Source organism: Mangifera indica, unplaced genomic scaffold (genome assembly GCF_011075055.1).
Source record: "Mangifera indica cultivar Alphonso unplaced genomic scaffold, CATAS_Mindica_2.1 Un_0111, whole genome shotgun sequence".
NCBI classification, from domain to species: Eukaryota; Viridiplantae; Streptophyta; class Magnoliopsida; order Sapindales; family Anacardiaceae; genus Mangifera; species Mangifera indica.
In genome coordinates, this window is record NW_025401203.1 from 1 (window position 1) to 25,657 (window position 25,657).

At 34.3% G+C, this 25,657-nt stretch overlaps 3 protein-coding genes and 1 pseudogene across 9 annotated transcripts; all 4 read right to left on the bottom strand.

The window, feature by feature from the left end:
• Positions 1-279: 279 nt before the first annotated feature.
• LOC123207848 lies at positions 280-7,678 on the bottom strand (annotated as a pseudogene).
• A 668-nt stretch (positions 7,679-8,346) lies between these two features.
• Positions 8,347-12,385, bottom strand: LOC123207836. Of its 2 annotated transcripts, none has more exons than XM_044625322.1 (9): positions 12,274-12,385; positions 11,928-11,999; positions 11,176-11,302; positions 10,674-10,911; positions 10,166-10,294; positions 10,025-10,074; positions 9,656-9,753; positions 9,288-9,575; positions 8,347-9,010 (listed from the first exon to the last, which is right to left on the bottom strand). In XM_044625322.1, exons 2-9 carry the CDS (start codon positions 11,982-11,984, stop codon positions 8,531-8,533), a joined length of 1,467 nt encoding a protein of 488 aa, XP_044481257.1. In that variant the 5' UTR covers positions 11,985-11,999; positions 12,274-12,385; the 3' UTR covers positions 8,347-8,530. The 2 variants fall into 2 exon arrangements, with proteins under 2 accessions (XP_044481257.1, XP_044481256.1); XM_044625321.1 differs by having other exon boundaries at positions 11,176-11,308.
• Positions 12,386-13,121: 736 nt separating this feature from the next.
• Positions 13,122-14,996, bottom strand: LOC123207846 (type III polyketide synthase A-like). The gene is made up of 2 exons (XM_044625341.1): positions 14,604-14,996; positions 13,122-14,215 (listed from the first exon to the last, which is right to left on the bottom strand). Exons 1-2 carry the CDS (start codon positions 14,803-14,805, stop codon positions 13,242-13,244), a joined length of 1,176 nt encoding a protein of 391 aa, XP_044481276.1. The 5' UTR covers positions 14,806-14,996; the 3' UTR covers positions 13,122-13,241.
• A 634-nt stretch (positions 14,997-15,630) lies between these two features.
• LOC123207844 (probable helicase CHR10) lies at positions 15,631-22,493 on the bottom strand. 6 transcript variants are annotated; one of them, XM_044625334.1, is made up of 17 exons: positions 22,193-22,493; positions 22,089-22,096; positions 21,569-21,647; positions 21,314-21,474; positions 21,064-21,195; positions 20,513-20,693; positions 19,940-20,057; positions 19,703-19,823; positions 19,092-19,181; positions 18,872-18,979; positions 18,569-18,766; positions 18,367-18,492; positions 17,640-18,301; positions 17,242-17,387; positions 16,278-16,439; positions 16,025-16,139; positions 15,631-15,929 (listed from the first exon to the last, which is right to left on the bottom strand). In XM_044625334.1, the coding sequence occupies exons 1-17, from the start codon at positions 22,371-22,373 to the stop codon at positions 15,905-15,907; spliced, it is 2,613 nt and encodes an 870-aa protein (XP_044481269.1). In that variant the 5' UTR covers positions 22,374-22,493; the 3' UTR covers positions 15,631-15,904. The 6 variants fall into 6 exon arrangements, with proteins under 6 accessions (XP_044481269.1, XP_044481271.1, XP_044481270.1 ...); XM_044625336.1 differs by having other exon boundaries at positions 21,569-21,666; positions 22,193-22,325; XM_044625335.1 differs by lacking the exon at positions 22,089-22,096 and having other exon boundaries at positions 22,193-22,354.
• Positions 22,494-25,657: the final 3,164 nt, after the last annotated feature.

Consider the following 25,657-nt stretch of genomic DNA (forward strand, 5'->3'; position numbering starts at 1 on the left):
TATCTAATCAACACGACCTCCTACTCCACACATCATCATCTCATTTGACAATATGAGAGATCAATCATGGGAGCACTAGATTCCTCAAGGCATACATGTGGCACAACTACCATGACGTCACTACATTGGTACAGCATTGCTCAACTATAGTTCAGTTATTGCAAAGATAATTGTACATTCAACAAACCTAACAAACTTTTGTTAACAAACAAAACTTCATATAGTCCATCTCATATTTCATGTAAACTATTTTATAAATTTCACATATTCGCTCACTGAACTAACTCCATTTCAATCAATCATCGTTTCTTACACTAAACAATGTAGAGATAGATAGAGCAGCATACATACCTCTTTAGGCCTTTCAAGACAGATACTGCACTTGAGTATTTCTCTGTATTCTCTAAGTTCCTGTCGCAGCTCTTCTACAATAGAGGACCCCTCTGTCTGAGCTCGAAGACGTGAAACCATTCTCCTGGAAACTTCCAATTCCTCCTCTATTCTTTTCTTGGAAAATCTGATACACAAGAATCATTAACCCATTTCATCCACCTCCATTTAATTGAGGGGAGTAAGACTAAATACATTACCTTTCTCTTTCTAACTCTATCTGCTGCTTCATAAGAGCCATACGACAATCACATCAACCTTCGATGAGATTCTTCCAATGACTCCCTCAGTTGTACAGATGATTTTCTCACACCAAGCAATTTCTTTTGGGTATTTTCCAAAGTAACTGAATTTTGAAATCTGTCTTCCGTAAATCTCTGAACCTGATCTACACAAAATTTTAACTGCAAGGGACCCACAACATTAAGTTTAATATTCACCAACAGTCCAGGTACTATTTCTAAAAGAAATAAGGGCACACCTGGTCTTCAATTCTTGTGGCTTTTATTTCATAAAATTTCATAGATGCATTTGCTTGATGAATCTCCCTTTCCATGGTACGCTTTTCCATAAGTAGAGCATCCTGCATTTGTCTTGCCCTCACACTCTCTAAAACAAGCTGAAAAGGAATGGCAAAAGCCACAATCAATTCTAAGAAGAAATTATATAACTGCCTAGAAGCTTTGACTGTTTAATGAATGTAAACATAATACACACACTGCACTCAGAGGATACATATTATTGCTCAGTTGAGGACAGAAAACCTTTTTGTTTTATTTGTAAAAAAAAAAAATGACAAATCATGAAAAGTAGGTAGATATCTTTTAAAAGCTTAATGTTATAGTACAAAATGCATACATGCATACATCCTTTGGTAGATAATACTCTAATCTGTTAGTATAAATCATCCAAAATGGAGGGGAAGCAACAATAAAAGAACATTAAAGCCACAACAGCATTTATTATTATCATACAAACTAATAAGCATTTTTAGGTAATTAGTAAGTATAACCATACAAACAGGGATGCCGATTTCTAGTAAAGGAATATAAAGAAGACAGCATAAGAAAATAATAATTAATGTCCACAATCTGATACATCAGTAAAGATATCCCAATACAATAATAGTGTTCTACCACTTCCATGTCATACATTTTCCTAGCCCACATCCTCTGGAGGGAGAGAATTGGGATATCTCCAAAAAAGTTATGCATTGTTACCAGTGAAACAGCTCAATTTTGCCAATAAAATCCCTCCATCTTAATGTGTAATATACCTCCACAGGTACAGCATTAACTTAATCAGGTACAAAATATTGTTGTTACAGTTTAGAGCCAAACTTAAGAGAAAAATAAAAAAGGTTGAGCCAAATTAATTACCTTAATGTTATAGTCATCTAATTCTGTAATCTGCTGCAACAGTTGTTGGTTTTGTGTTTGCATGTCATCATATACCTGTCCAATTGTCTGAGGAAAAACCAAACTAAGACTGTTAAAACAAACTCTTTAGTAAAACTAAAGAATGAAGCTACAAGAGAAAACGGGAAGGCAACCTCTATTTCCAACATGTAGGCCTCAATCTCTTCATTTTTGGATTTCAATGCATCAGAAAGCCTCACCATTTCCCTGAAACATTAAAAGCAAAGTATCAATATCTAAAATATAATCATATAATTCAAAAAAAAAAAAAAGAGTACACTTCCCCTGAACTAAATCCACGGTTAACCTTTTAAAAGCCTCCAACTTCTGTCTCATGTCAGCAATATCAGCTTCTGCAGCAGCTAGCCTTTGCTGGGACATGGCCTCAGCTTCATTGGCCATCTTCACTCGTAATTCCAAGTTTTGCTCATCAAGAGAAGATTTCAAACTTTGAACATGAGACCATGCTTTGTATTCCAAATCCCTAGCTTCCATGACATCCCTGCAGTTATAAATTAAATTCATCAGAGCAACAAAATTATTTTTAGCTGCATATCAACAATCTGCATAAATCATAGTGTCAACCACAAGACAAGATAATTGACTAAATTGACAAAAAAAAAAAAAACCATAGTAACAAATACACAATTCACTCCTATAACTCAATTGAAGCGAGGAATAGAAGCACAAGCAAGAAATACATAGCAAAAGCAACAAAAGAAAAAGGAAAACTCTCGCAATAATTAACTTAGTGAACTGTCAGAAAGCAACTGAATTTGACTTAAGTTCTTGCACGTGAAATAACACAAGCAAGATGTTAAAATCCTAAGTGCAAGACATGGGACTTAGATCCCACATTGGAAAGTATGAGCTTTTATAGTAGGGTTTATATAACCTTGAGTTCTCGAATCTCAATAGCTAGTTTTTTAGGTGTGGTTCTATCAAAGTTCATATTATTTGGTATCAGAGCCACATCACGTCTTTCAACTGTAATCGTGTTGTGCAGATAGTGACCCTGACATTGTAGTGTTCACTAAAGGCTAGTAGGGAGCTAGCACACAGCTAGCCTACATGGGTGTTAGGGCCACAGAGCGTGGTGGTATATTAGGATCTTAAGTGCAAAGTATGGGACTTGAATCTCACATTGGAAAATATGAACTTCTAATGTAGGGTTTATATGACCTTAAACTCTTCAATTTCAATAGCGAACTTTTAAGGTATGATTATCTTAAAATTCATATCACAAGACCACTGAACATTTCAATATCAAATACAAGAATATAAAATTGACGTGCATTTTGTTTTCGAATGAAAAGGATGATTCTTTTAAGGTTCTCCAACCTTGAATCTGTGGATTCACGTCTATACATATCTAAAACCAATTTCAACTCCAGATTGCTATCAGTCAAATCTTGAACCTGTACCAAAAATAAAATATAGTAAATAAGTGAATGACAGAGACCAAAGAAAAATAACTTACAAGCTTAGATATTTCAGCTATTCTCTTCTTTTAAAAATAAAAATTAAAAAAAGCTAAACTAAGGCAGGAATATTTTGTCAGGTGATTCAATCTGTGTGAGAATTTATATAATAAATCTAGACTGCCTGCATGACCGGCCAAGAAAAAAATGGAATGAGTATTTTAAATCAAGATTAGTTTGGGAGAATAAATAAGTTTTAATTAGGTAATCCTACATCAAATTGAAGGCTAAGGGGAGGTAAAACTCCTAAAATGTGTTGTGCAAAGACATCAATGGCTGAAGAGACACTTATAATTACAGAGAGAAAAAAAGGGAAAAAAGACCTCCACAAATTACTTCAGAGAAAAATCAACACTTATAATATTCTTACTTGGCTTAAGTAGCAATAGATATCCAACCAACACTTATGTTACTGAACATAAAATAAAAAATATTATATGCATCCATCTCTGTCAAGACACTGCCTAAACCTTCTCTAGCTATCCATTAGACAAACATACCACAACCTTCTAAATTTTGGTTACAGTTGCTAACCACTGATCTTCCTCATTTTACAACACTCCATATGAATAATACCTTCAATGTCAAAGAATGGGCAGAGAAAATAATTTTACTTCAGAAGAACCATAACTAGTTAGACTTAAAAGCTTTATTACAATATTTTTTTTGTGTCAACAACTGTATTTCAGATATTTATGTCCTGAATATAACCAGAAGTTAAAAAAAAGAATAGAAACATGTATACCATAGCTTGCAACTTATGTAGTTCAGCAACTTGGTCGGCTGATCTCACATATAAAGTTTCACACTCTTTCACCTGTTCCAAAAAAACATATTATAACAGAGCTTTTAACTCTATCAATTGAATCTTAGAATATGAGCACATACAGATTCACCAACCTTCCGATTAAGCACATTAGAAAGGGACTGTACACCAGCACGTAGTGTGTGTATATCCACAGCAGTCTCTTTGCATTTACTTAAATGACTTTGCATAGAGCTCATTTCATCAGGAAATGAAGAAACCAGGACCTTAAATTCTGCAATAATTTCTTTCCTTCCTAAAAGGCAGAGTATTTCCATTAGATATTAAACATAAAAGTAAATATAAGAAAGCACAGATTACATGATCTAAGGAAAGCATCACCTGTTCTCTTACCAGGCTCTCTTGATGCTTCTTCCAGTTTTGTCTCGATCCCGAGTTTTCCCTCAATTTGTTTTTGTATCTCCATCCTAAGATCAGCAATTCTTGAATCTGAAACAGCCGAAGATCTTCGAAGAACATCAACCAAATCATTTTTTATATTTGATTCCATCTCCCTCCACACAAGATTATCCGTCTCAACCTACAATATCCATTGAAAAAGGTATGGTCAGCATCAGAACAAAGTCCTATGAGAAAAGGATAGACAAAGGCATAAATGAAAGTACCGACCAGTTACAACCTGTAGTTTCTCAAATAATGCCTGGTACTTTAAAACTTCAGATTTTGACTTCTCTAGTTGATCTCTAACCAGTAGGAAGGCTTGGGAAGAAGAAAGACATTTCACACTCTTCAATTTGTTCTGTCAATAAAATATTCTCGTTCAATGCATGTTACCAAAAAAGTAGACCTGCATCTCAAAATTTCTTCAGATTAAAACAATTAAATTATATTCAGAGCTAAAAAGCAAACCTGCAACTTAAATAACTGCTCAAGAATTTTTATTCTCTCATCATGAAGACCCTTTAGTTCTATCAGTCGATTTGAAGCTTGGTCCTGCAGTGGCCAAGTTAATCACTTTGATAGGTTTCCTCAGGCATAAGCAAAGAGAAATGTACTCATAAATTACCTTTAGCTCTTTCAGAGCAGATTCCATATCTTGCACATCTCTTTCTTCATCTCTGACCTTATCACCAGGAAGCTTATTACCTAGGTTTAAAACAGGGAAAAATGCCCCTTTGGTTGCATCTCTTTCGGCTTTAAGAGTTGCCAATTTACAATTACTTTTCTCTAATTCTGTAACCACACTCTCCAATTCGCCTTTAGAAGAAAACAATCATATCATTCACAAACCTTTCATATCATGAAAATAAATGGACATTCAAAACATAGTAAAATAAGGCTCAGTGGAAATGAAGACAGAGACAGAAATAAATACATAAAATGGCTTGAATTTGATCAGTTCAACATCTATTTCCCGAACTTAAGTCAAAATTGAAAATCATTAATAAATAAACATATGGAAAACAAAGTTCTTAGAACCATCAAAGAAAGAAATATAGTTAAACACAGGCATTAAATATTCAGGAAACATGTAATCTATACATTAAAACATTATAATCCAAGCATAAAAAATAATTAATATCAGCAACAAAAGATGGCTATTCATGTATATTTAATATGCAATAACATGCATAAACAGGAATGTTCAGTTTCCATAAGTGTTCTGTCTAGGTTCACATGTTAGAGATCAACTAGATGAAACACAAAAAAAAAAAAAAATTACCTCTTAAACGTTTAAGCTCAGCTTTATTTTTTGCATCTGTGTCTTGACGGCTCTGCAGTTCCCTTGCCAATGATTTGTGCTTCAAGTGAAGATCACTTAATTCTAATCTCAGATTTTTAACTTCAGACGGTAACTCAATCAATGATTTCTGCCTGCATGAACCTAAGAAAAAGGAAAAATGTACATGGGAAGTGAGGGATAAATCTTGCAAGAAAAGCGTACAATGATACTACACAGTATAAATTTATACATACCATCCCCTGGAGTCTCTTTCAAAACAGCAGTATATAGTCCATCCTTCAGATGATAAAGACTGTTAACTGCAACAAACATATTACATAAGATGTTCCTAGTCTTATCAGAGGCAGTTTCTCTATTTTCTTCCATCTGATTAGGGCAGTTATCAGAAGAGGAGCTTTCAGTTGCACCAGTTTCCATAAGTCGACTAAGAAAAGCATCCTCAGCAGGATAACATGTCTCATCTGACAATAGAAAATAAGCAGTTCATCAGCAAATGAAATGGAAAGAGATAATATAATAAAACTAATAAAATGACATCTTTGGTTTATGATAATCACCGTCTGTAACTGATAAATATCTAAAATCTTGTCCACTTCTTGACTCTTTTGCTCGGATGGAACATGATCCCAGATCAGTAATCAGCTAATATAAAAGAAAACTTTCAATTTTCCATCAAGCAAAACACAATACTGTGAGAATAAAGGTAAAAAATACTGCATAGAATTGTCATGTTTTTCACTTCTTTTCCTCCTTTTCCACTTATAAACTTAATATAATTTTTAGACAAATATAAATGACATATACTATTGACAATAGAAAAAAGGAAATGACAAACAAAAGGCATTACCTCTTCCCAAGACCTATTCACCACCTCTAATGTGGAATCATACGGCTGTTGTCTCTCCTTCAGTTGAGTGAACTTATTATCAAGAGCAGAATACTCAACCTTCTGCTCCTCTAACTTCTGTACAAGCTTTTGGTTTTGGAATTGAAGCACTGCAGTATCAATCTGCATTATGTAAAGGAAAATAAGTTCAAACGAGAATGTTAACGTAGCAAAATGCTACTCTTACGTTGATCGAGAGAAAATAACAGTAAATGGATTCTACCAACAAGCGGCAAGTGCAGTAGAAATTTGAGAATCAAACAGTGAGAAGATTCAACCAATTATACTACACAATAAAAGGCTTTCAAGAAAGCAAACAACCATTCAAGAAAAGGCTTTCAAATGTTCTGATAGCCCCGATCCGCAAACTAATAAATCCTTTCAAGAAAGGCTTAAAAACCAAAATTTAAAAACAAAAGAACACAAATTACACCGACTACAAAGCAAACCACACAAAATTAAAGGTTTAAAAAATGTAAAAAAAATCATACCTTTCTGTCCTCAGAAGAGGAAAAGAATGGATACTTCTTAGTGGCAGCGGCCGTTGGTGATATGGAGGTAAAGTGACGCCGTTTTCGATCTGGCTCACCCGTACTCCCCATAGAAAGTTAGAAACCGCACACACGCACACCAGACCCTAGAACAACCCTTACAATAGCCTCAGTTTCATTAGAACCCACTAAGAGTCCGTACAAAAAATGAAAAATAAATCAAAAGCACTACTAAAATAAAAACCCTAAGTATTATACACCAAAACCTGAAACAATTAATTAATCAAAACCCTAGTTCAAAAGTGGAACAAAGAAGTTTACTGTGGACTCAGAAACCCTAATTCAACAGGTTTTTAGGCACAATCTCTCTAAATTATCAATCTTTAAGCATGGCAAGCAGTAATCTGATCTTTCTCCCTCTCTCTCTTTCTGAGTCTCTGTAACACTCGTAGAAATAAAAAAACAGGGACTTCGTAAATGTATAGAAAATGTGATTAGGAAGACTATGGAATTTTGTAAATGTTTGTAGGGTAGATTGGGTAATAAAATGTTACACTTCTAGGAAGAATCTAGGGTAAGGATCCTGTCAGATTTGAGAGGATGAAATTGAGTGACGGGTGAAAGTTCATTGGGGGGAGAAAATGAAAGGACTATAGAGTCCTATGTTTGACTTTTCTTTTCTTCCAAGACTTGGTATATCATTGGCTCTTCTTTTGTCATTTCAATTTTTGACCCACATGGAAGGTTAAATTGTAACGGAGGAGGTCTAACTCAATATCTATCAATGCAAATTGAAAAGATTCAAAATCGATGAATTAGTTATAGTTAATATTTGATTTCAACTAAAGAAATTAATTAGTAGAATCTAAAACTCAAATTCAACCTTAAATCGAGTAAATTTCTCATTTAGTGTCTTCCAAAACTTAACAAAATTCCCAATTTAAGCGTCTTTAAATTGAACTATATAAAAACTTATCCATTTTTCGTGTTTAAAATTAATATGATAATTAATTAAAATAGTTTGAACTTAAATTTTCTGAACAATTCAAACTTGAATCTCCCAAAACAAAAGACAAATGTTAAATGAAAATAAAAATATTCAGTCCTCTTTTCTTATTGCCGGTCTCACTGTGAATTTCTTTTTATGTTCACATTCTAACCCCCGGCATCTGCAATTCCAAAATAATACTAATAATAATAATAATTTTATTTATTTACACAAAGAAAGTGCCTAATTGAATCAAAATGAGGCCACGTTGATAAGGAAAGAAAATATGGAATAATAAAATAGAAAAAGACATAACGGTTCACCACAGCATGGTAACATGAGAAGTGAAATCGAATGTATTTTTGTTCATTCATCTTTCATGGCAAGTTCATGCCTCTTTTTCTGCCCAACTTCCACAAGTAAAGTCAAAAGTGCCTCACAAACTTGGGAAGCATCTGCCTCACACGGATCATCATTCAATGAAGAATAAACCATCCAAGCATGGTCTAGTTTACGTTTCGGCCGCACTACAATAGATCCAGGTACCTCCGCATCACGACAGGTGACAAGTCCGTCACTCTTCTCACCATATCTCACATGTAAAAGCTGGGCACATGCTGCCATTGCTGCACCGAGAGGCATCACCACTGGGACTTTTGCAGGTTCACCTGTTGATAGGGAGGGAAGCTCTGCATGTGCAACATGAGATAATGTCGCAAGGACTGCAGGAGTAATGCCAGCTTCAGTATGGAATGAGACAACAGGAAGTTCTCTTGGCAGTCGGTGTTTCTTCAAAAATTCCTTCCTCCTCTCATAAGTCAAGTCTTCTAAAGATTGCAAGTCACCCTTCAAAATCATAGATAATGTGTAATATACTAGAGAAACAACCGAAATAATAAATTCCCTGAGGTCCATTAACATCACATTCCAAAGTATCAAGTAAATTCATTCTGCTGTAGTAGATGATTCATTTCTAAAATGCACCACCAAACAGAAAGAAAAAAATCATTGTAACACTAAAAAGATAATAACATGCGATACTCGTTTTCAAGCAAAATATAAAAAAAGAAAGAAAAGTGTTCACAAAAAATCAAACACTAAAATGAACAGACACCTCAAATACCTTGATCACTTTACAGATCAGAATCTCCATGAGCTTCCGTAAATAAACATAATCACCAAGTTGTCCTTCTCGTAAAATATCTGAAGCTATAGGGCTCCCACCATATGGGCTCTGAGCTAATGCCAGCCCAGCAACCTTATCTTTCAAGTCAGGCCAATACAATGACAATGCAGCTGCTGCATCTACACCGCCTTTGCTATGTCCAAGAAGCAAAACACGTTTCTTTGAACCCCAATAGATTTCCTCAATGTATTCTTTTATTTCTTTAGCATTTTTCTCAACTGATGCCTGATTACAGATAATTTTATTTTCAGTATAAAATATTAACATATGGCTATAAAATTCAATACCAAATTAACCAAAAGTACCTCGCTGTGAATCTTAGCAATGTGACAGGCCAGACCCAACTTTGACAAACTCATTTTTGTATTAACAAAATAAAGTGGACCATGATTGCTAAAAAGACCTGTCAAACATAAAAAAGAATCCCCAAAGAGAACATAGGTGAACAAAATTGTGTGCAATTCTATGCTTAAAAAATATGAAAATAAAATCAGGTACATGATCACCAAGGTCTCTCTTTAATCATGCAAACCCAACGAAGTCAGAATTCGCAGCAACAAAAGATCAACTTGTGCAGATCATGAATTTGGCTATTGCTACTTTCTTTAAAAGATATTTTTGCAACTTCTATTTTATGAATATACTAATTCAAGAAGGTAAGTTGCAATGGCTACCTGGAACTAACAAGCAGACCATTGAGCTTGGCAGTTTGTGCAGACCATGCCTGACGTAAAGGAAACCCATTAAATCAACAATTTGCACATCCATGTCAAGAACAGAGAGGCATATGAAAGATGCAAAGAAGCCACCAGTACCTGATATTGTCAAGAATTTCCAAAAACTTTTCTGTTCCATCTTCAACGGGAGGCATCTCTGGATCACGCTGTAGCCATCCTATGTCATCTGCAGAACCACGAACAGTTCTCCGTGCCCGTTCAATAAGCCTGAAAGTAACCATCACATGACTCCCACTCCAGGAAAACAAAAAAAGGATGATTTTACTAATCTATGTCAAGGGGCCCTTACCGAGAGAGGTCATGCATTATGACTTTGCGGGTATGGACCAAAAAAAAAAAATGATTTCACTCTTCTTTTAGATAGAGGTTTATTAGTAAGTAAAAAGAAATGTTGTTTATTCTAAATCAAATTATTATCAATTATGAAATAGTGACAAAAGGAAAGGATAATTGGAACAGAAATAATGATAGGAGCTAGAATGGAAAGCAAAGAACTAAATCTTTAAATCATGCCACATGGTATCTCATACATTTTTTGCAACTTAACATGAAAGACATTCATTAATACCACAGAATCAATGCATACCCTTTAAAAAGGGAAATCCCATTCGGACCAGTATCATTTGATTGCACAATCGAATGAGTAGAATCTGTTACACCTTCAGGATTAGGCAGAGGGGAAGCTGCAGAAGTAGATGGCTCAGATGGTGATGAATGAATATTCCTCAGATACTCCTGAGATTGCCCAGTTTGTCCAGAGGATAAAGTAACCAGTTCCTGGGCATGTGTAATTGAATCCTCAGGATCTCCTGAAGAACGCTCCACTGCAAAGACATTCAAAAAAATAGTATTCATTGGAGAACATATACAACAGTATTAATTTTTCTATAGGTATTGTAATCATGAATGAGGAAAAACAAATTTAAGTTCAGGCGAAATTTTCAAACTAAAATCTTTTTGAGGGGAAAGGCAAGATCTTCCTTATTAGAAGAGTATAAGGAAAAGTCCTACAGCTGCTTATACACAAGCATCAAATACATGGTTCAGTCATTACACAAACTATGAAATTATAATATTCTCTATGTTACCAGAATAATCAGAGAAACAGCCAGTTATCAATGATGTCGTTTGAGCAAGATAAGAAGCAGCTTCATTAAGAGCTGGTACAGAAGTGAGAAGTTGAGGAAGGAGTCCATCATTTCTAATACTATCATTCTGTCCCTGACAAAAAGGAAGCACTTTCAAAAATTTTAAAATAATCATTTCAATGAAAAAAGAATTGTCACAACAACAAAGAAGTTGATTAAAGAGCAAAATGCCAGGGACAGGTTTGTAAGTGCATAAACAATATTCTTGTGCCATACATATAGAATAGACAAACCTAGTGAACATATCAATCATGGGTACTCAAAGTGATCCCATAGGTTCCACTTAAACATATATTTCTCTAACTTATGAAATTCACTTTTTCCTTTTCCTAATATGTGACTAGAAGCTGTCCATTAACAGATAAAATATTTTCAACACTCATACATCGTGTTCAAACCAGAGCTAGGAAATCCACGCTCCTCCCATAACCTTCAGTGTCCACCATTTCCCTTTCACATCTTTGCCTTCAATTTTCCCGAAATTTTACTTGCCAACTTCCTCTTCTCCCCAGAAACAGCTTCAGTCAGTCAGTAAGCCACACCAGTAATACAATCAATATGACAAGGTAAATGAGAAATGCAACATTCAAAGGACCAGCTTATTCCAAAATTAGCACCACACGTTCAACCAAAGTCTCATTCTCATAGAACGTATTAAAGAAACCCTAACCAGTCTACCAGTTAACACATACCACCAATTGCCTGCTGGATTCTCTACTCATAGGACTTCCAGCTTCAGGTTCCCTCATTGAAAATCAGTTTTTCTGACAAACAAAAGTAACAGTAAGCAAGTAAATTCGTAAAAAACGTCATGAGTCAAACGCAAATTTGGATACGCCAATATTTTATCGACCAAAATAATTTTTCTTCCCTTTCATATTTTCATTTGATAAGAAATGCGTATTTAACATTTTTCAGTTAATAATCATAATATTCACAATTCAATGGATGCAGTAGTGGATTCGATAAAATTCGCAAGAAGAATAACTGAAGATACAATAAAAACCCTAAATTAGAAGCTTTCCGTGGAATTCTTACCTCAAATGCTTGATGAAAATAAAAAGTATCGACAATTAAACGTAAGCTGATCACGGAATTCCTTTCCCCGGAGAGACCCGAGCAGATTCCAACAATAAATCAATAATTATTCTTTACTTTCAATCAGAAGGAAAAACGGACAGAGAATCGAACCTACGTCGTTTTTGTCTGACATGTGTCACTTGTTTTGGGTTATCTAAAATTAAATAATTGGAGTCTTTTTTTTTTTTTTTCCCCTTTTCTTTTCGCTTGTAAGTTACAGTAAGAATGAGTATATTTTTTAACTGTAATAAATTAAATTAAAAATTAATTAACTTAATTAATTACCCTCCAAGGTTCAGTTAAATCGGTTTCATTGAAGACTGGTAATCAGTCCGATTTAGATCAATTTTTATGTTTATATTAGTTATTAGATTATATTTATTAATTAATTACTGTTTAAATTAGGTTAATTTATTAAATCAAATTAGTCCAATTTTGGTTATTGGATCAAGTCGATCTAATTTAAGAAGGTTCAAATTAAATTAATCCCCTGATTAAGCTGACGTCTACGTGATTTTTGTAAAATTTTTATAATTGTTAGGATTCAAAATCCCTCAGACCATAATACTGTTTAGTTTTATATTATTTCAATCTTTATTTAATAAAACATAACTGTTTCCATGTTGCCTTATATCAACAGTATTAATATCTTAATTTAACTGTTTATTAAATCGATTGGATCGGAAGAGACCCAAACCAGCCGCTTGACTGGGTCAAGACCCGACCAAGTCTGGAAATATTGTCTACACCTGATCAGTGCGGGATGCTTCAGCCTTGATAGAATGCAGAAAAGTTGGAACAACTACTTAAATAGATATTGTTGAATATCATATCTTCAGAATTACTGATATTAAACACATGCAGAAGCAGTAGTTGAAGGGTTGATACTTGAAAATGTTAAACTATTGACTGCATCATGAGACTGATTACAGGCTACGAAGAAGAATGCCTTCGAATGTAATGCCAGGCCCGAATGCTAAGCCAAGTCCCCATTCTTCCACTTGTTTATGCTTCAACTTCAACTCCTCCCTGATATAATCCATCACATAAAAGATAGTGTTGCTACTCACATTTCCATAATCCATTAAAGCCTTCCTGCTACACTCCAACTTTTCATTGTTTAATTTCAATGTACTTTCCAGGCGGTTCAGAATTGCTGGTCCACCAGGATGGACTGCCCAAAACAGATCATTGAAATCCTTTAAATCAGCTTTTCCCATCAGCTTCTTGCAGAACTCTTCTATATTATCTTCAATCTTCTGGGGTAGGTCCCTGCCGAGCTTAAAGTTTATCCCCTCTTCAGAAAGACGCCCATTGATAACATTTTGTGTTCCAGGCAAGAATTGTTGAACTGCGTGGTTTAACTCCATGAAAGGAGACTCTATATCCATTATCGGGTTGGCTCCGATGATGACAGCTGCAGCTCCATCACCAAAGAGAGCTGCCCCAACAAGATCATAAGGGCGAGCCTTGTTTGGTGGACGAAAACCAAGTATGGTAGTTTCAGAAGTAGTTAACAAAACACGGCTTCCCGGATTGTTTTCTACTATATCTTTGGCAACACGGAGGCCGGTGACACCACCATAACAGCCAAGAAAATACAGCATTACACGGCCAACATCACTTCTAAGGCCAAGCTTGCTAGCAAGATAAAGATCACCGCCAGGAAGGCGAATTTCACTTGATGAAACGTAGACGATATGCGTGATGTCTTCTACGGGCCTTCCCCATTCCTTTATGCAAGCAAGGCTTGCTTCCAAGGCCATCTCTACAACCGCTGGGTTCGCTATATCAAGTCTTTGGCTGATGGTAGGTGAGCCTTCAGTCACAAGTTCAGGATATTTGTCTAGGATCTCCTTAGACATGACAGTGTATCTTGTCTTCACGGTTGTGGTTTTACCTAGCAAAAGAAAGAAAAAAACACACACACAAAGTCAAATTTCAATTAGGGTTCGATTTAATCCAAACTAAACCAAACCTCGGTCTGACTTAAGCTCGAATTGAAGCTATAACATCTACATCAAACAAAAGCTCAAATTTGTTTAAGCTAATATAAAATATTATTAACGGATTATTGGTGTGGCGAACAACATTGTTGGAAGGATGAACAATCTCACCAAATAAACAAACGAATCAATTTTAACTGAAATATCAAACTAAAACTCTAACTCAAAATCAACTCATTCGAATCAATTATAGATTTGGTATGAACTAGATTGGATCCATCCATAGTTTCAATGAGTAGAAGTAATGAAATCAGTTGAGTTATTGAGTAGAAGTTTACTTACACAAGCGTTCCAGTTTCTCCTTGATGGAGACATCATCACATCTAGTGTCCCGGATGTAACCCTCAACCAAGCATTCCTGAGGAACAAGCTGACTAGGGAAGGCCTTTCCTATTGCAAGAACAGTAGCTTTCCCAGGTGTAGGAATCCGCCTGCCTGGCGCAGAGCAGTGCCTAGTAGTGCCCTGATTGTGATTTTTTGACATCTTAAACAGTAACACGAGAAATTGGATAATGATGAGAAGTTAATGGAGGAGAAGTTCAACAGGACAGGGGAATATAAATGGGAGCTTATTTGTGTTCAGGAGAGAGGTTGGTGTTAAGGAAGAGTAGCATGAAAAGGGAAAAATGATAGTTTATCAAGGTTGGTAATATTTGGGTTCTTGGGTTTAAAGTGTGAAGGCTTTTCGGAGAGTTACAATCTTTTCGTTTCTCCACTCAGGAAAGCTCCCTTCAAAGATTATGAACAAGCATAAAAAATTCGGGAAAACCAACGGCTCTAAGTGCATGCCTTCTCACATTTTTATTTACCAATATGAAGGAAAAAATATTTTTTAAAAAATTAGCCTCTTAAAGTTAAAAACAAATATGTGCAGGTATCATATAGAAGCACTAACCAGTAAGACTCTTCCCATTTTCCGTACAAATATTCAAGAAATTGGGGCACCAGCTCTTCAAATAACTGGCAAAGACTTCCCATTTTACAGAATCCTCCGTCAATACAAAATCTAAATTTACAGAATACACTGGTGCTAGGTAGATGCCATAAGATAAATGCAGATCACATCTTTACTTTAGTTTAATATAGATATATGCCTTAATAGTTTAGTGCAAAAAAGTCATATAAATATCTGTTCAAATTGTTGTTGCACAAATGCATATAAACTGAAATTAAATTTTATAATACAATCGAGAAATGCAAATCAGGCATAAGCAATTTTGTTCCCATACACAAAATTAGAAAAAAAGAAAAGACAAAAGTTTTAGATTGAAAAAATTATGAAACATATTTTCATAGAAGGCAATCCAAATACTCGGAATCGGATCTCAAGTAACACCATTACCAGAAAGAACTGGCCAAAAACCTTTGGACAGTACACAGCAGAAGAGAGTCGTTCCTTCCGTAGTAAGGAATTAATACAAATAAAAAACATAAAATAACTGACTGAAGTATATATGAGAAAAGTTAGCAGACACTTGGGTCATAGCTCCTAAACGCTAAGAAAAGAGGAATCAGTACAACTACAACATGTTGTCCTTTCTAGACCACCACTAGACAATGTAAACAATGTTCCACCCCAAACTTCAAGATGACCGTCGGTAATAGTATCTGAGAAGAGTAAAAACAAAAGGAAATCAATGTGCGTTTATATATGTAACCACAAACATATAAATGTATATATAGAGAGTGGGGGAGAGACATACACAAAAATCTTTATGGCATAAATAGAAGCATATTTTCGTAGAAGCCGCTCCACACTGTACCACAGTGACCGATCAAATCCACCTTGATAACCGATTCGTGGCATGTGCATTGAAGCTTTTGGAAATTGACAAAATATCATATAGTTACATAAGACAATATAAAAAGGACGGCAATGGTTGATCATTAAAACATGGAGAAACTAGACCTTCTAACATATTCAAGTCAGACTAAAACTGCTGCATGATGACTAACCAGAATTTTGAGCTGCTGAGAATGCCGCCTTTGATAAACAACATTCCAGGTCAGGAATAGATATATCACTCCGAGGGACTTTACGTCTTGGATTATATGTTTGTACAACAGCCAAAGCCACCCACTGAGGAGCATTGTTTATACTCCCTTCATCACAATCCTCTAGGCATAGCAACAAAATGGTTGATATTTAGTGATAACATGTTTAGGAGAGCAAGACACATACTATTTCCAAATACAAGAAATTAAAAAGTGGCACATAAAGTGCATCATGTTAGAATACAAATTTTCAATTTCAGCTCATCAAAAATGATTAGAGCAAATGTCTCTATATATGAGTTGTATTCAAGAAAACAGCAGGAAGTCGACTTTTAAGGATTTCTCCAACAAAATCCCAAGAATTAACAGACCAACAAAAATATCTTCATCCAATCAAGTTGCATTACTCTAATTTTTCCTACATCAAATACAAGCTTTTGTACACAACATTTTCAGGTCCAAATCTGATATTAGGAATTTAATTTTTTAGTAGCCAGAGTATGCCGAAGGGATAAAAACAAGAGATATCCCAAAAGAAACTCATAAATTTGTGTCATTTGACTTTAGATTTTTTTAGATGAAATTTACTAGCCAGGATAATTAATTTCAGCAAGAGTTCCAAACTGAATACACTCTTGTTACAGGACCCAACAAAAATGATCTATGAGAATTTCTAGATGCAAACAAAATATAGCATATAAATTTATATGAAAACCAAACCAAACCAATTAGGAAAACCATCCTCAAAACAAACTTAAGCAGTCATGGCACTGGTGATAGTAATGAGTGATAAAGATAAGATAATGAACTGAGAAGATAAAAGAGATAGAACAAATCACAAGTCTGCCTTTGTGTGCACTAGAAAGGAATTTATCTGCATACAATATATGACAAATGGTAAGGAAGAATGCAACAAATAGCAGACCATTGATTCTTATAAGATGGAGATCACCAAGATGAAGGTCCCCAAATTCAGAAGCCCTCTGATATGCATCAGCAATGTTTGTAGAAAGTTTTACTAATGCATCAAACATCCCTCCATTCCCCCAGTTTCCAGAGTTATCAACACAACTGTAAAATCAATGTACAAAGAATTCATGACAATAAGCTTAATGACACCAAATTTTACTTGGAATTTCCAACAGAAAAATAACTCTATTCATGCGGTTGTGCCTAGTGATAAAATTTCAATTTCAAATCAGTTTTGCAGCTTACCTGAGAGGATTTTCCTCCTACAGTTTCTGATATACAAATTAAACAAGATATTTAAAATTACAATTAGACCATTCAAGCTGGAGAAAGAACACTAAGAACAAGAATAACCTGAATATAACAGCAGGCTCAGATGGACAAATTTTTGAAGGATCCGTACAATCTCCGTAAACAAATTGAACAGAGCCTGATTGTGACATTGTATCACCATCTGCTGGGCATATAGGATCTTCAACAGACAATGAATGGTATCCATAGGCCTCCCATTTAGCCAACTTCTTTTCTTCAACCTTCTTTCTAGCGGCCTCAAATTTCAAATTCTTATCCTCAGGTATTTTCCTTCTACCTCCCAACTCCAGAACAGAATTAATGCTTATTTGTGATGCCTGTTTGAACTGTTCAACCCATGAGAGATATGAAGCCTCGTCAAGACCAGGATCAAAAAGCACAGAAGCAGAAGTTCCCTGCCCAAGATCACTTCCATCCAAAAGATCCACTGGACTGACTTCGAGCTTCTGGCCAGCCTCAACTGGTATTTTTTCATGGCGCATTGCAATTACCTTCTCTGCCATGGTATTTAATTCAGACAACTTCAAGCCATCTGATTCTTCATTGTTGATTTCTTTAGGATCAAACATATGTAACCCAAATATAACAGATTTCAAATCACCCATTTCAACTCTGGTTTTTTCTTTCTCTTCCTCGTGCATAACATCTTCTCCTACAACATTATGGCTAAGTTGCAACTTCCTCTCAGCTCTTCGCATGATAACCTAAACAACATGTTTCTATTCAGTATCAACAATAATAAATTATAGAAATGAGATAAGAACATCACCTCCTCCACACTGTGTCTAGTTACAAGGTTAATAGACAACACATGATTCATTTGACCAATCCGATGTGCCCGCTGCAGAGCTTGTTTGTCCACCTGAGGATTCCAATCTTGCTCATAGAAGATAACCTGCACAAAATTTGAAATTATGAAAATGTCCACGGTAAAACTTCTACTGGTCAGAAGAGAATTTGATAAAGCTCACAGTATCAGCAGCTACGAGGTTCAAACCAACTCCACCAGCTCTTGTGGAGATCATAAAAACAAAAGCATCATTTCCATTAGCTTCAGAACTCCTCATAGATGATGAAGCACTGAAATTTCTTATCGCAGCAAAACGCTCCTCAGCCCGAACCGATCCATCAAGACGCTCATAGGAATATTTTCGTAACTCCAAAAAATCCTACATTTCAAGTGAATAGCAGTGTATAGTTTTCAATATCAATCAGCTTCAGCACTCAAGCTGAAGACATAAATTTTAAACATAATTAAGATTCAGAAAGCAAGCCTGTAAAATGTCAAGTGTATGGGTCATCTGAGCAAAGAGAAGAACACGATGCTTAGAAGCATACAACTTTTGAAGTAGTTGGTCCAAAATTACAAGTTTACCGCTAGCCTGATCAAGAAGTCATAAAAACAGCATGTTGGTTGGAAGGAAATGGCTCAGAGATGCAGCAGATACCCCAGATTAATTACATTTGTCAACAAAACCTAGATGAAAAGGCTACCTGAACCAGGTGTTCTCCTTCTTCAAAAGGTTCGGGCTCAATACCAGGAAAGAGATAAGGATGACTACATGCCTTTCGCAGTTGTATTACCTGAATAGGTAAGCAGATTTAATCATTCAAACATCATTTATACCCAATAAGTAGAGAAACAAGGTGATGAGTAATGACAGTGAAAAGAGACACAAATTCAGTCAGCTATTCAAACTTAAGATACGTAAATGAATATGCTTGATTTCCTTATTAAATGGAATATCTTTACGTTGTGCAATCAATTGCCTACATTCACCATATAATATTGGTCTTTAGGATAAACCAACTCAGCAAATTTTCCATTGAATAGTCACCTAAATTACGCCAAAGTCCATATGGAACTAAATATTTTAGATGAAGAATCTAGGTTGAAAGTCATCAAGCACATAAATCTCCACATAAACCTATTTCAGATAGAAAAAAATAAAATAAAATCATCATGAATCAAACTAACTTCTCCTTAGAAACATAACAGTGTGCTCTTTAGGTCTTCCAAGAGAAGAAAGCATTTACTCTGCAATATAAGTGGGTAAATGAAGAAAAAGTCCTCAAGGGGAAAATTTTGAGAAGCAGAGACATACTATATTCTGCAAAGACTGATGGTTAGAAACACCACCAGAAGACAGTACTAGAAGTTTTGGTAGCTCCTTCCTCAATATTGAAGTATACACTTTCTTTTGCAACGAGACCATAGGAGCCATCCTGTCATGACCAAGTCCAGATTTCTTTTATGACTTGATTTGGCTGTATAGAAGTAGTTACAACAGGAACTAAGAGCAAACACTGAAGTACACATTTAAAAAAAAGAGTAAGCCTACGTTGTTATCTCAGTAAGAGGTGGCAGCCTTAAACTTCCAGACTTGATCAGTTCAGATTTTGTCCGCCGGAGCATGAAGGCATGCAATATACATTTCAAACTCCTAAACCCTCCCTTGGCTGATTTAAAAATTATTCAATTATATAATAAGAACATGAAAATGGAGAATTAGTTTACACAGTAAAGAAAAAAAAATTGCACAAGCACCGATCTTGTCCTTACATAAATAAGGTGACAATCACATATCAGGTGGCCAAGTTTTATGTGAATATTAATATGCTACATAACTCTTCCCAAGAAGAAACAGAATAAAAAGGAAAAATTACATGGTAAATACAGTGAAAAATTTCAGAAAGAAGAGTAATTAAAAAGCAGATGCATCAATCTACCAATTTGAGCTTCGAGATGAAGGTGCAGAAAACATAATGAACAATGTAATAGAACCCTGACTTCAATAACCAAAACCTAAAACTATTTTAATGTCAATAAGTTCATTTTTGAGATGCCTTGTTTCCAACTGTAATTCTGTTTTTCAGCAATGTTGTACAGATTATTCATGAAATAAGAAAATAACCTGATAAGCAATGTCCTGCTTCATTAAAAGTAGAAAGGAACTCTTCCAGTGTCCCAAATACTGAAGGCATACAAAAATGCATCAAGGCCCAAAGCTCGGAAAGATTATTTTGTATAGGTGTGCCAGTCATCAACAATCTTCTCGGTATGAGAAAACGCTCTCTGAGGACTTTGTATAGAATCTGTCATGGTTAAATCATTTAAGTCTTACAATGAGAAAATCATAGGAAAATAGAGAAAATCTTTGCATTAAAATATTACATTTCACCCACTCATGTCTAATCTTAGTTTAGAAACTAGCATAATTTAATCGGAATTCACAGTAGTAATCACCCTGTAAAGTTGAGAAAAGAGAAGAGAAGAATAGAGACAATAGATCAAGAATTTATGAATATGTGACTGTTCAACCACCATTACAATCATTTTATAACTTTAATATTTGATGATTGACAGTAGCATCTCTTATAGTTTTTAAAAGTAAAATTAATTTTATCATCAAACAATCACCACTGTGGAAGTATATTTTACTAAATGTATAGATCTCAAACTTACACTGGAAGGGTTTTTTAGTCTCTGGGCTTCATCAATTATGGCATAGTGCCAAGGTATTTGACATAGAAAATCCTGATCCACCAAGGCTATGTCATATGTTGTCAACAGTATATCACAAGGCAATGATGATACCTGCAAAATAACACAACTTATAATAAGCTATTAAAACAGATCTGTTATTCACTTAAGATATAATTCCATCCATAAGAGGTTTAATCTGTAAGACCGCATATTAAGAACAAATACTCACATCAGACAATGAGGACTTCTCTATCACTTGCTCACACATTGTTTTGCGTAAACTGCGCCGGTGTTCTTTCTCACCCACATATTTAAGAACTTTAAGTTTTGGAGCGAATTTGGCCATCTCAGACACCCAACCATCTGTCACACTTAGTGGACACAAAACCACTGCAGAAAAAAAAGGGGAAATCACTAACTCAAACCATTTCCATAGATGAAAAGTATCATGACTCATAATTGAATAAAAGGCTTTTTGACGCACAGAATGGCCCAGGTGACATCTGATTCATCTTCAAATAGCTCAATAAAGCTATGGCTTGTAGAGTTTTTCCAAGTCCCATCTACCAAGGATGCAAAAAACTGTAAGCAATTAGAAAAGCCTCGGTTATTCCCAACGGTTATAAAAAAAGACAGAGGCTGAAAGAACCAAATAAGAATATAAGACAGTCCTGGTTCCAGACAACAATAATAATGTGCATAGATTTCAAGTGTCATATTGAAGGTAGAATTTCTACCATATTATCTTCGAGAATCTTCCATAATAGACAATTCAAATTTTATCAAGAATTCAAGACAGCACAAAACAATTTCACTCTTAAATTTTCCATAGATGCCGGCGTGCCGCTGCTTCAAATACTAATAAAGATATCAACAAAAAGAAACTAGCGTGTAAATAATTACCTCAGACGGTTTCAAGAATTTTGAAATAGTAGAATTTAAAAACTGGGTGTTATGTTACTTATGAAGAGACTCCGATCAATAAACAAAATAGAAATTCATACCTCATCTCCTGCAAATACAGTAAAAAGAATTGAGTAATACTCAAGATTTTAACATCATTTAATAATCATTTCTCCTTAAAACATAGTTAAAAGGAAACCCTAACCAAGAATAACATTGACGCCCAGAAGATATCTCCGTATGAGCCAGCGAATTCCCTCCGTTTGGTGAAGTTTCAACGTGGCGGTGACACCAAAGTCGGTAGAATTCCCACACAAGAGTCCTCCACGTGCATCGTCTTCAAGTATAATTTTTGCTGCTGTTATAAGCCTCTGCTTGTATTTCATCTCTTTTACTATCTTGTCACCTTATTGAACTTCTAGAGTTCCTTTGACTGTCCTCTTAGTCCTTTAACTGTTTAAGAGAATATAACCAGAAATATGAAACTCAAAATTAAATCTTTTTTGTGTCTCGGAAACTTAGTTCCAGCAAATTATAGCAGTTGAGTCAGACGCTATGTGATGTTGCCACGTATACAAACTGCTAAGTCGGTGCCTCGGTGGTAAGTTTAAAATCCATTATAACTAAATAAAATTTAACGGAAATCTGATTTCCAGGTTAAAAGTTTTCAATATATGAGAGTAAACTATTATTATCACCAAGGATCCAAAAAATCAAGAGCTTTCAACAATGTTTTTAGATTGAGATAAAGCATTCAACAAAGGTCTAATCTACAAATAGACCAGTGCAGCCGATTGGTCAGACCAGTGAAGGCATAACAACGTAATTAGAATTTTTAAATGAGTGTTTAAAAAAAAAAAAAAAAAAACAGAGTTTCTACCGTAGGACATGAGCACAATAATAGAACAAGTCTGACATAAACATTGAACTGCGGTTTAATCCTATTTATCGTATTCAACATATGTCAATCCACTTATCAAAAAAACGTGATAATCCAGTTTAATGGTTAAAATAATTTTAATCATAATTTAGATATTCTCGATTAGACCTACCGATTTGGTTTAAGTTTTAATATAAGGATTTTTCCTCTTAAAATTTCTAAACTGCAGATTACCACTCATCAACTTAACACCATTTGAGATCCTATAAAATAATCCAGTAAAGCCTTTCCAACGAAAAATCTTCTAGTACTATTTTAGACAAGTAGCAGGAATTTACTCAGAAATCCACAGTACCAGACAACCATTCAATTTGAGAAAATAACAAAGGCAGAGTGAAAAGAGATCGAAATTAATGCCAACAGTCGTCTGTCTATCCAGGGTGCACAATGCGATTAAACCAATTGGTGTTCGAATAGGAAACACTGCCACATAATTAAGGGTATATTCTAATCGGAATTTTAAAAACCCTAATTTGATTTTGGAAAGAAAAAGAGTTTAGATTAAATCGTGGTTTTTGTTTTGTTTTCAAGACACAGAAGTAAAACCTTCGATAATTGAAAAAGAAAATTACCGGTGCATCAACCTGATTGGCACACCAAACTATACGAAGACTTCCACACTTCTTCGAGATTGTTTTGAGCAGGGGAAGGGAGAAGGATGGAGGGAAATTGGTCTGTAAGTGTTTTAAAAGGGAAGAGGTGGAGGGAAAATAGCCCCAACATCTAGATTTGAAAAAGTGTACCGCTAGGACTCTGTTTTGGGTAATTGATGACTGCCGTGAGTAGACGTGTCAGTGGGTTGGATAGATCCATCGGGCTTATATGTTGCACTGGGCCTAAGGTCTGTATACTCACAGATTTTGTGGTCAAAGTTTAGATTTTTTTTTTATTGAAAATTAAATAAAACAACACTTCATCAAATAATAATATATTATTATTTATATATAAAATTATATATATTATTTATACATAATTTTATTATTTATATTTAGGTGTGTAAATGATATTAATCTTCATAATATATGTTTTATAAACTAAAGAAAATACATTTTCACTGTTAAAACTAAAGTAACACTCTGGTCAAGTATTATTTAACTCAAATTTCAATTAATTGCATTTATGTAAAGTTTGATCTCAATGAGCAAAAAAGTTATATGTGCAAGTTTGAATTCAAAATAGAAACAATTAATTCAAATTTAACTGAACTTAATAAATTATACTAAAACTCTATAACTTATATATTTATCATCTTTATGGGTTGAATAGTTTGATTGTGTTAATGTTTGGTGTATGCATCAATTTAGTTGGTTGGGCCTACCTATTAAGAAGAAAATAAATTTCATATTAAGTATATTAGTGCTAAATTTGGGTTTTAAACTAATATCATGTTTTTAAAATATAATTTTTTGTATAATATATTATGTATTATATAATATTGCATGATAAATTTTTTAAATGAATAATAATAAAATAATTTATTTAAATTCAAAAGTTTTCTAATAAATTTTTATAATGTCATTATTTCTCTCCATAAACTTATATCAATGCAAATGAATATATCATTACATTAATTTTTGATATATCTTATAATATATATTTTTTATATTTTCTCATATCATATAATATAATATGGTATGTATCCGAGTACACCAGATTTTAATTACCATGAATTAAAGAAGATGGTGGGTTGGTATTATATAAGTAGCGTCCGTCCAAAAGGAGAATGAGTTGATGGTGATGAGATCAGCAGATTCCTCAATAGACGGCCAGATGAGAAATGCGTACACGTGGCAACCTTTTTTGTCAGTATTCCGGCAGTATCACAACAACTCAACACTTGGTATCAAAATCCTAATCATTGTACTTCTTTAGTGCTTTCATTTTAATATGTATTATTATTACTAGTGCACAATCACACCGTTCCTTTCGGTTATTCTTAAACCACTAAAGTGCCCTTTTAATCATGATTCCTCACCAAGTCACTACAAATTTCTCATTCAAACGCACTCTAATTACTTTAATTGTATGCTGATTCTCCATTTGTCTGTCTTGTGAACAAATTTTGGCCGGATTTTTATTAATAATGGAGCAATTTGTTTAGCAAGTTGCCGGATTCCTATACCCTCCACTATAAGCCATTCGGAGCCCATTATAGATAAATTAGTTGAAACTAAGAGATTTTAATCTACTCAAATTCAATTTCAAAACAAAATCAAGAAGTTAAGTTGAGTCAAATATTGGCCTCATTTTCATAAAACATTTCAAGTTGGAATTCATATAGATATCAACTTGTTAGTTTTAAATTGTTTTTGAAATTCAATTTAATCTCAAATTAAGTTTTATTTAAATTTAATCCAAATCAAATCCAATCAAAATTGAAGTTATAATCATTGATGGAGTCAAGTTGACAAATTACTTATATATAATTGTGTGGTCAAAATTTTCTATAGTAAAATGTATTAGAATCGTATAAAAAAGTAACTAAGTATAAGAGAACAATATATAAATATATCGTTAAAATATAAGTCAACCCATATATATGGCTGAAACCTAATTTATCAAAAAACTACGTGTAAAAAGTAACTCTTAATAGTTTTAATATAAAAAAATCATAAGTTAAAAATTTTTTTTAATAAAGTTTTATTTGATGACTTCTATCTCGAAGAGATGATTTAGTTTGGGTAAAAAGAAATTTTATTACTTAAAAAAATATAACAATAAATATAAACG

What these genes read in the sequence shown, in the direction of transcription:
- LOC123207836 (XM_044625321.1), bottom strand. Translation starts at nt 11,984, where the DNA reads ATGAGGGAACCTGAAGCTGGAAGTCCTATGAGTAGAGAATCCAGCAGG. An exon ending in GGTCTGCTTGTTAGTTCCAG is followed by an intron (nt 9,754 to 10,024) that starts GTAGCCATTGCA and finishes TATGTTTGACAG; the next exon opens with GTCTTTTTAGCAATCATGGT. An exon ending in TGATCTGTAAAGTGATCAAG is followed by an intron (nt 9,011 to 9,287) that starts GTATTTGAGGTG and finishes ATGATTTTGAAG; the next exon opens with GGTGACTTGCAATCTTTAGA.
- LOC123207846 (XM_044625341.1), bottom strand. Translation starts at nt 14,805, where the DNA reads ATGTCAAAAAATCACAATCAGGGCACTACTAGGCACTGCTCTGCGCCA. An exon ending in GGAGAAACTGGAACGCTTGT is followed by an intron (nt 14,216 to 14,603) that starts GTAAGTAAACTT and finishes TTCTTTTGCTAG; the next exon opens with GTAAAACCACAACCGTGAAG.
- LOC123207844 (XM_044625334.1), bottom strand. Translation starts at nt 22,373, where the DNA reads ATGAAATACAAGCAGAGGCTTATAACAGCAGCAAAAATTATACTTGAA. An exon ending in AAGGAGAACACCTGGTTCAG is followed by an intron (nt 18,980 to 19,091) that starts GTAGCCTTTTCA and finishes CTTCTTGATCAG; the next exon opens with GCTAGCGGTAAACTTGTAAT. An exon ending in TATGCCATAAAGATTTTTGT is followed by an intron (nt 15,930 to 16,024) that starts GTATGTCTCTCC and finishes TACTCTTCTCAG; the next exon opens with ATACTATTACCGACGGTCAT.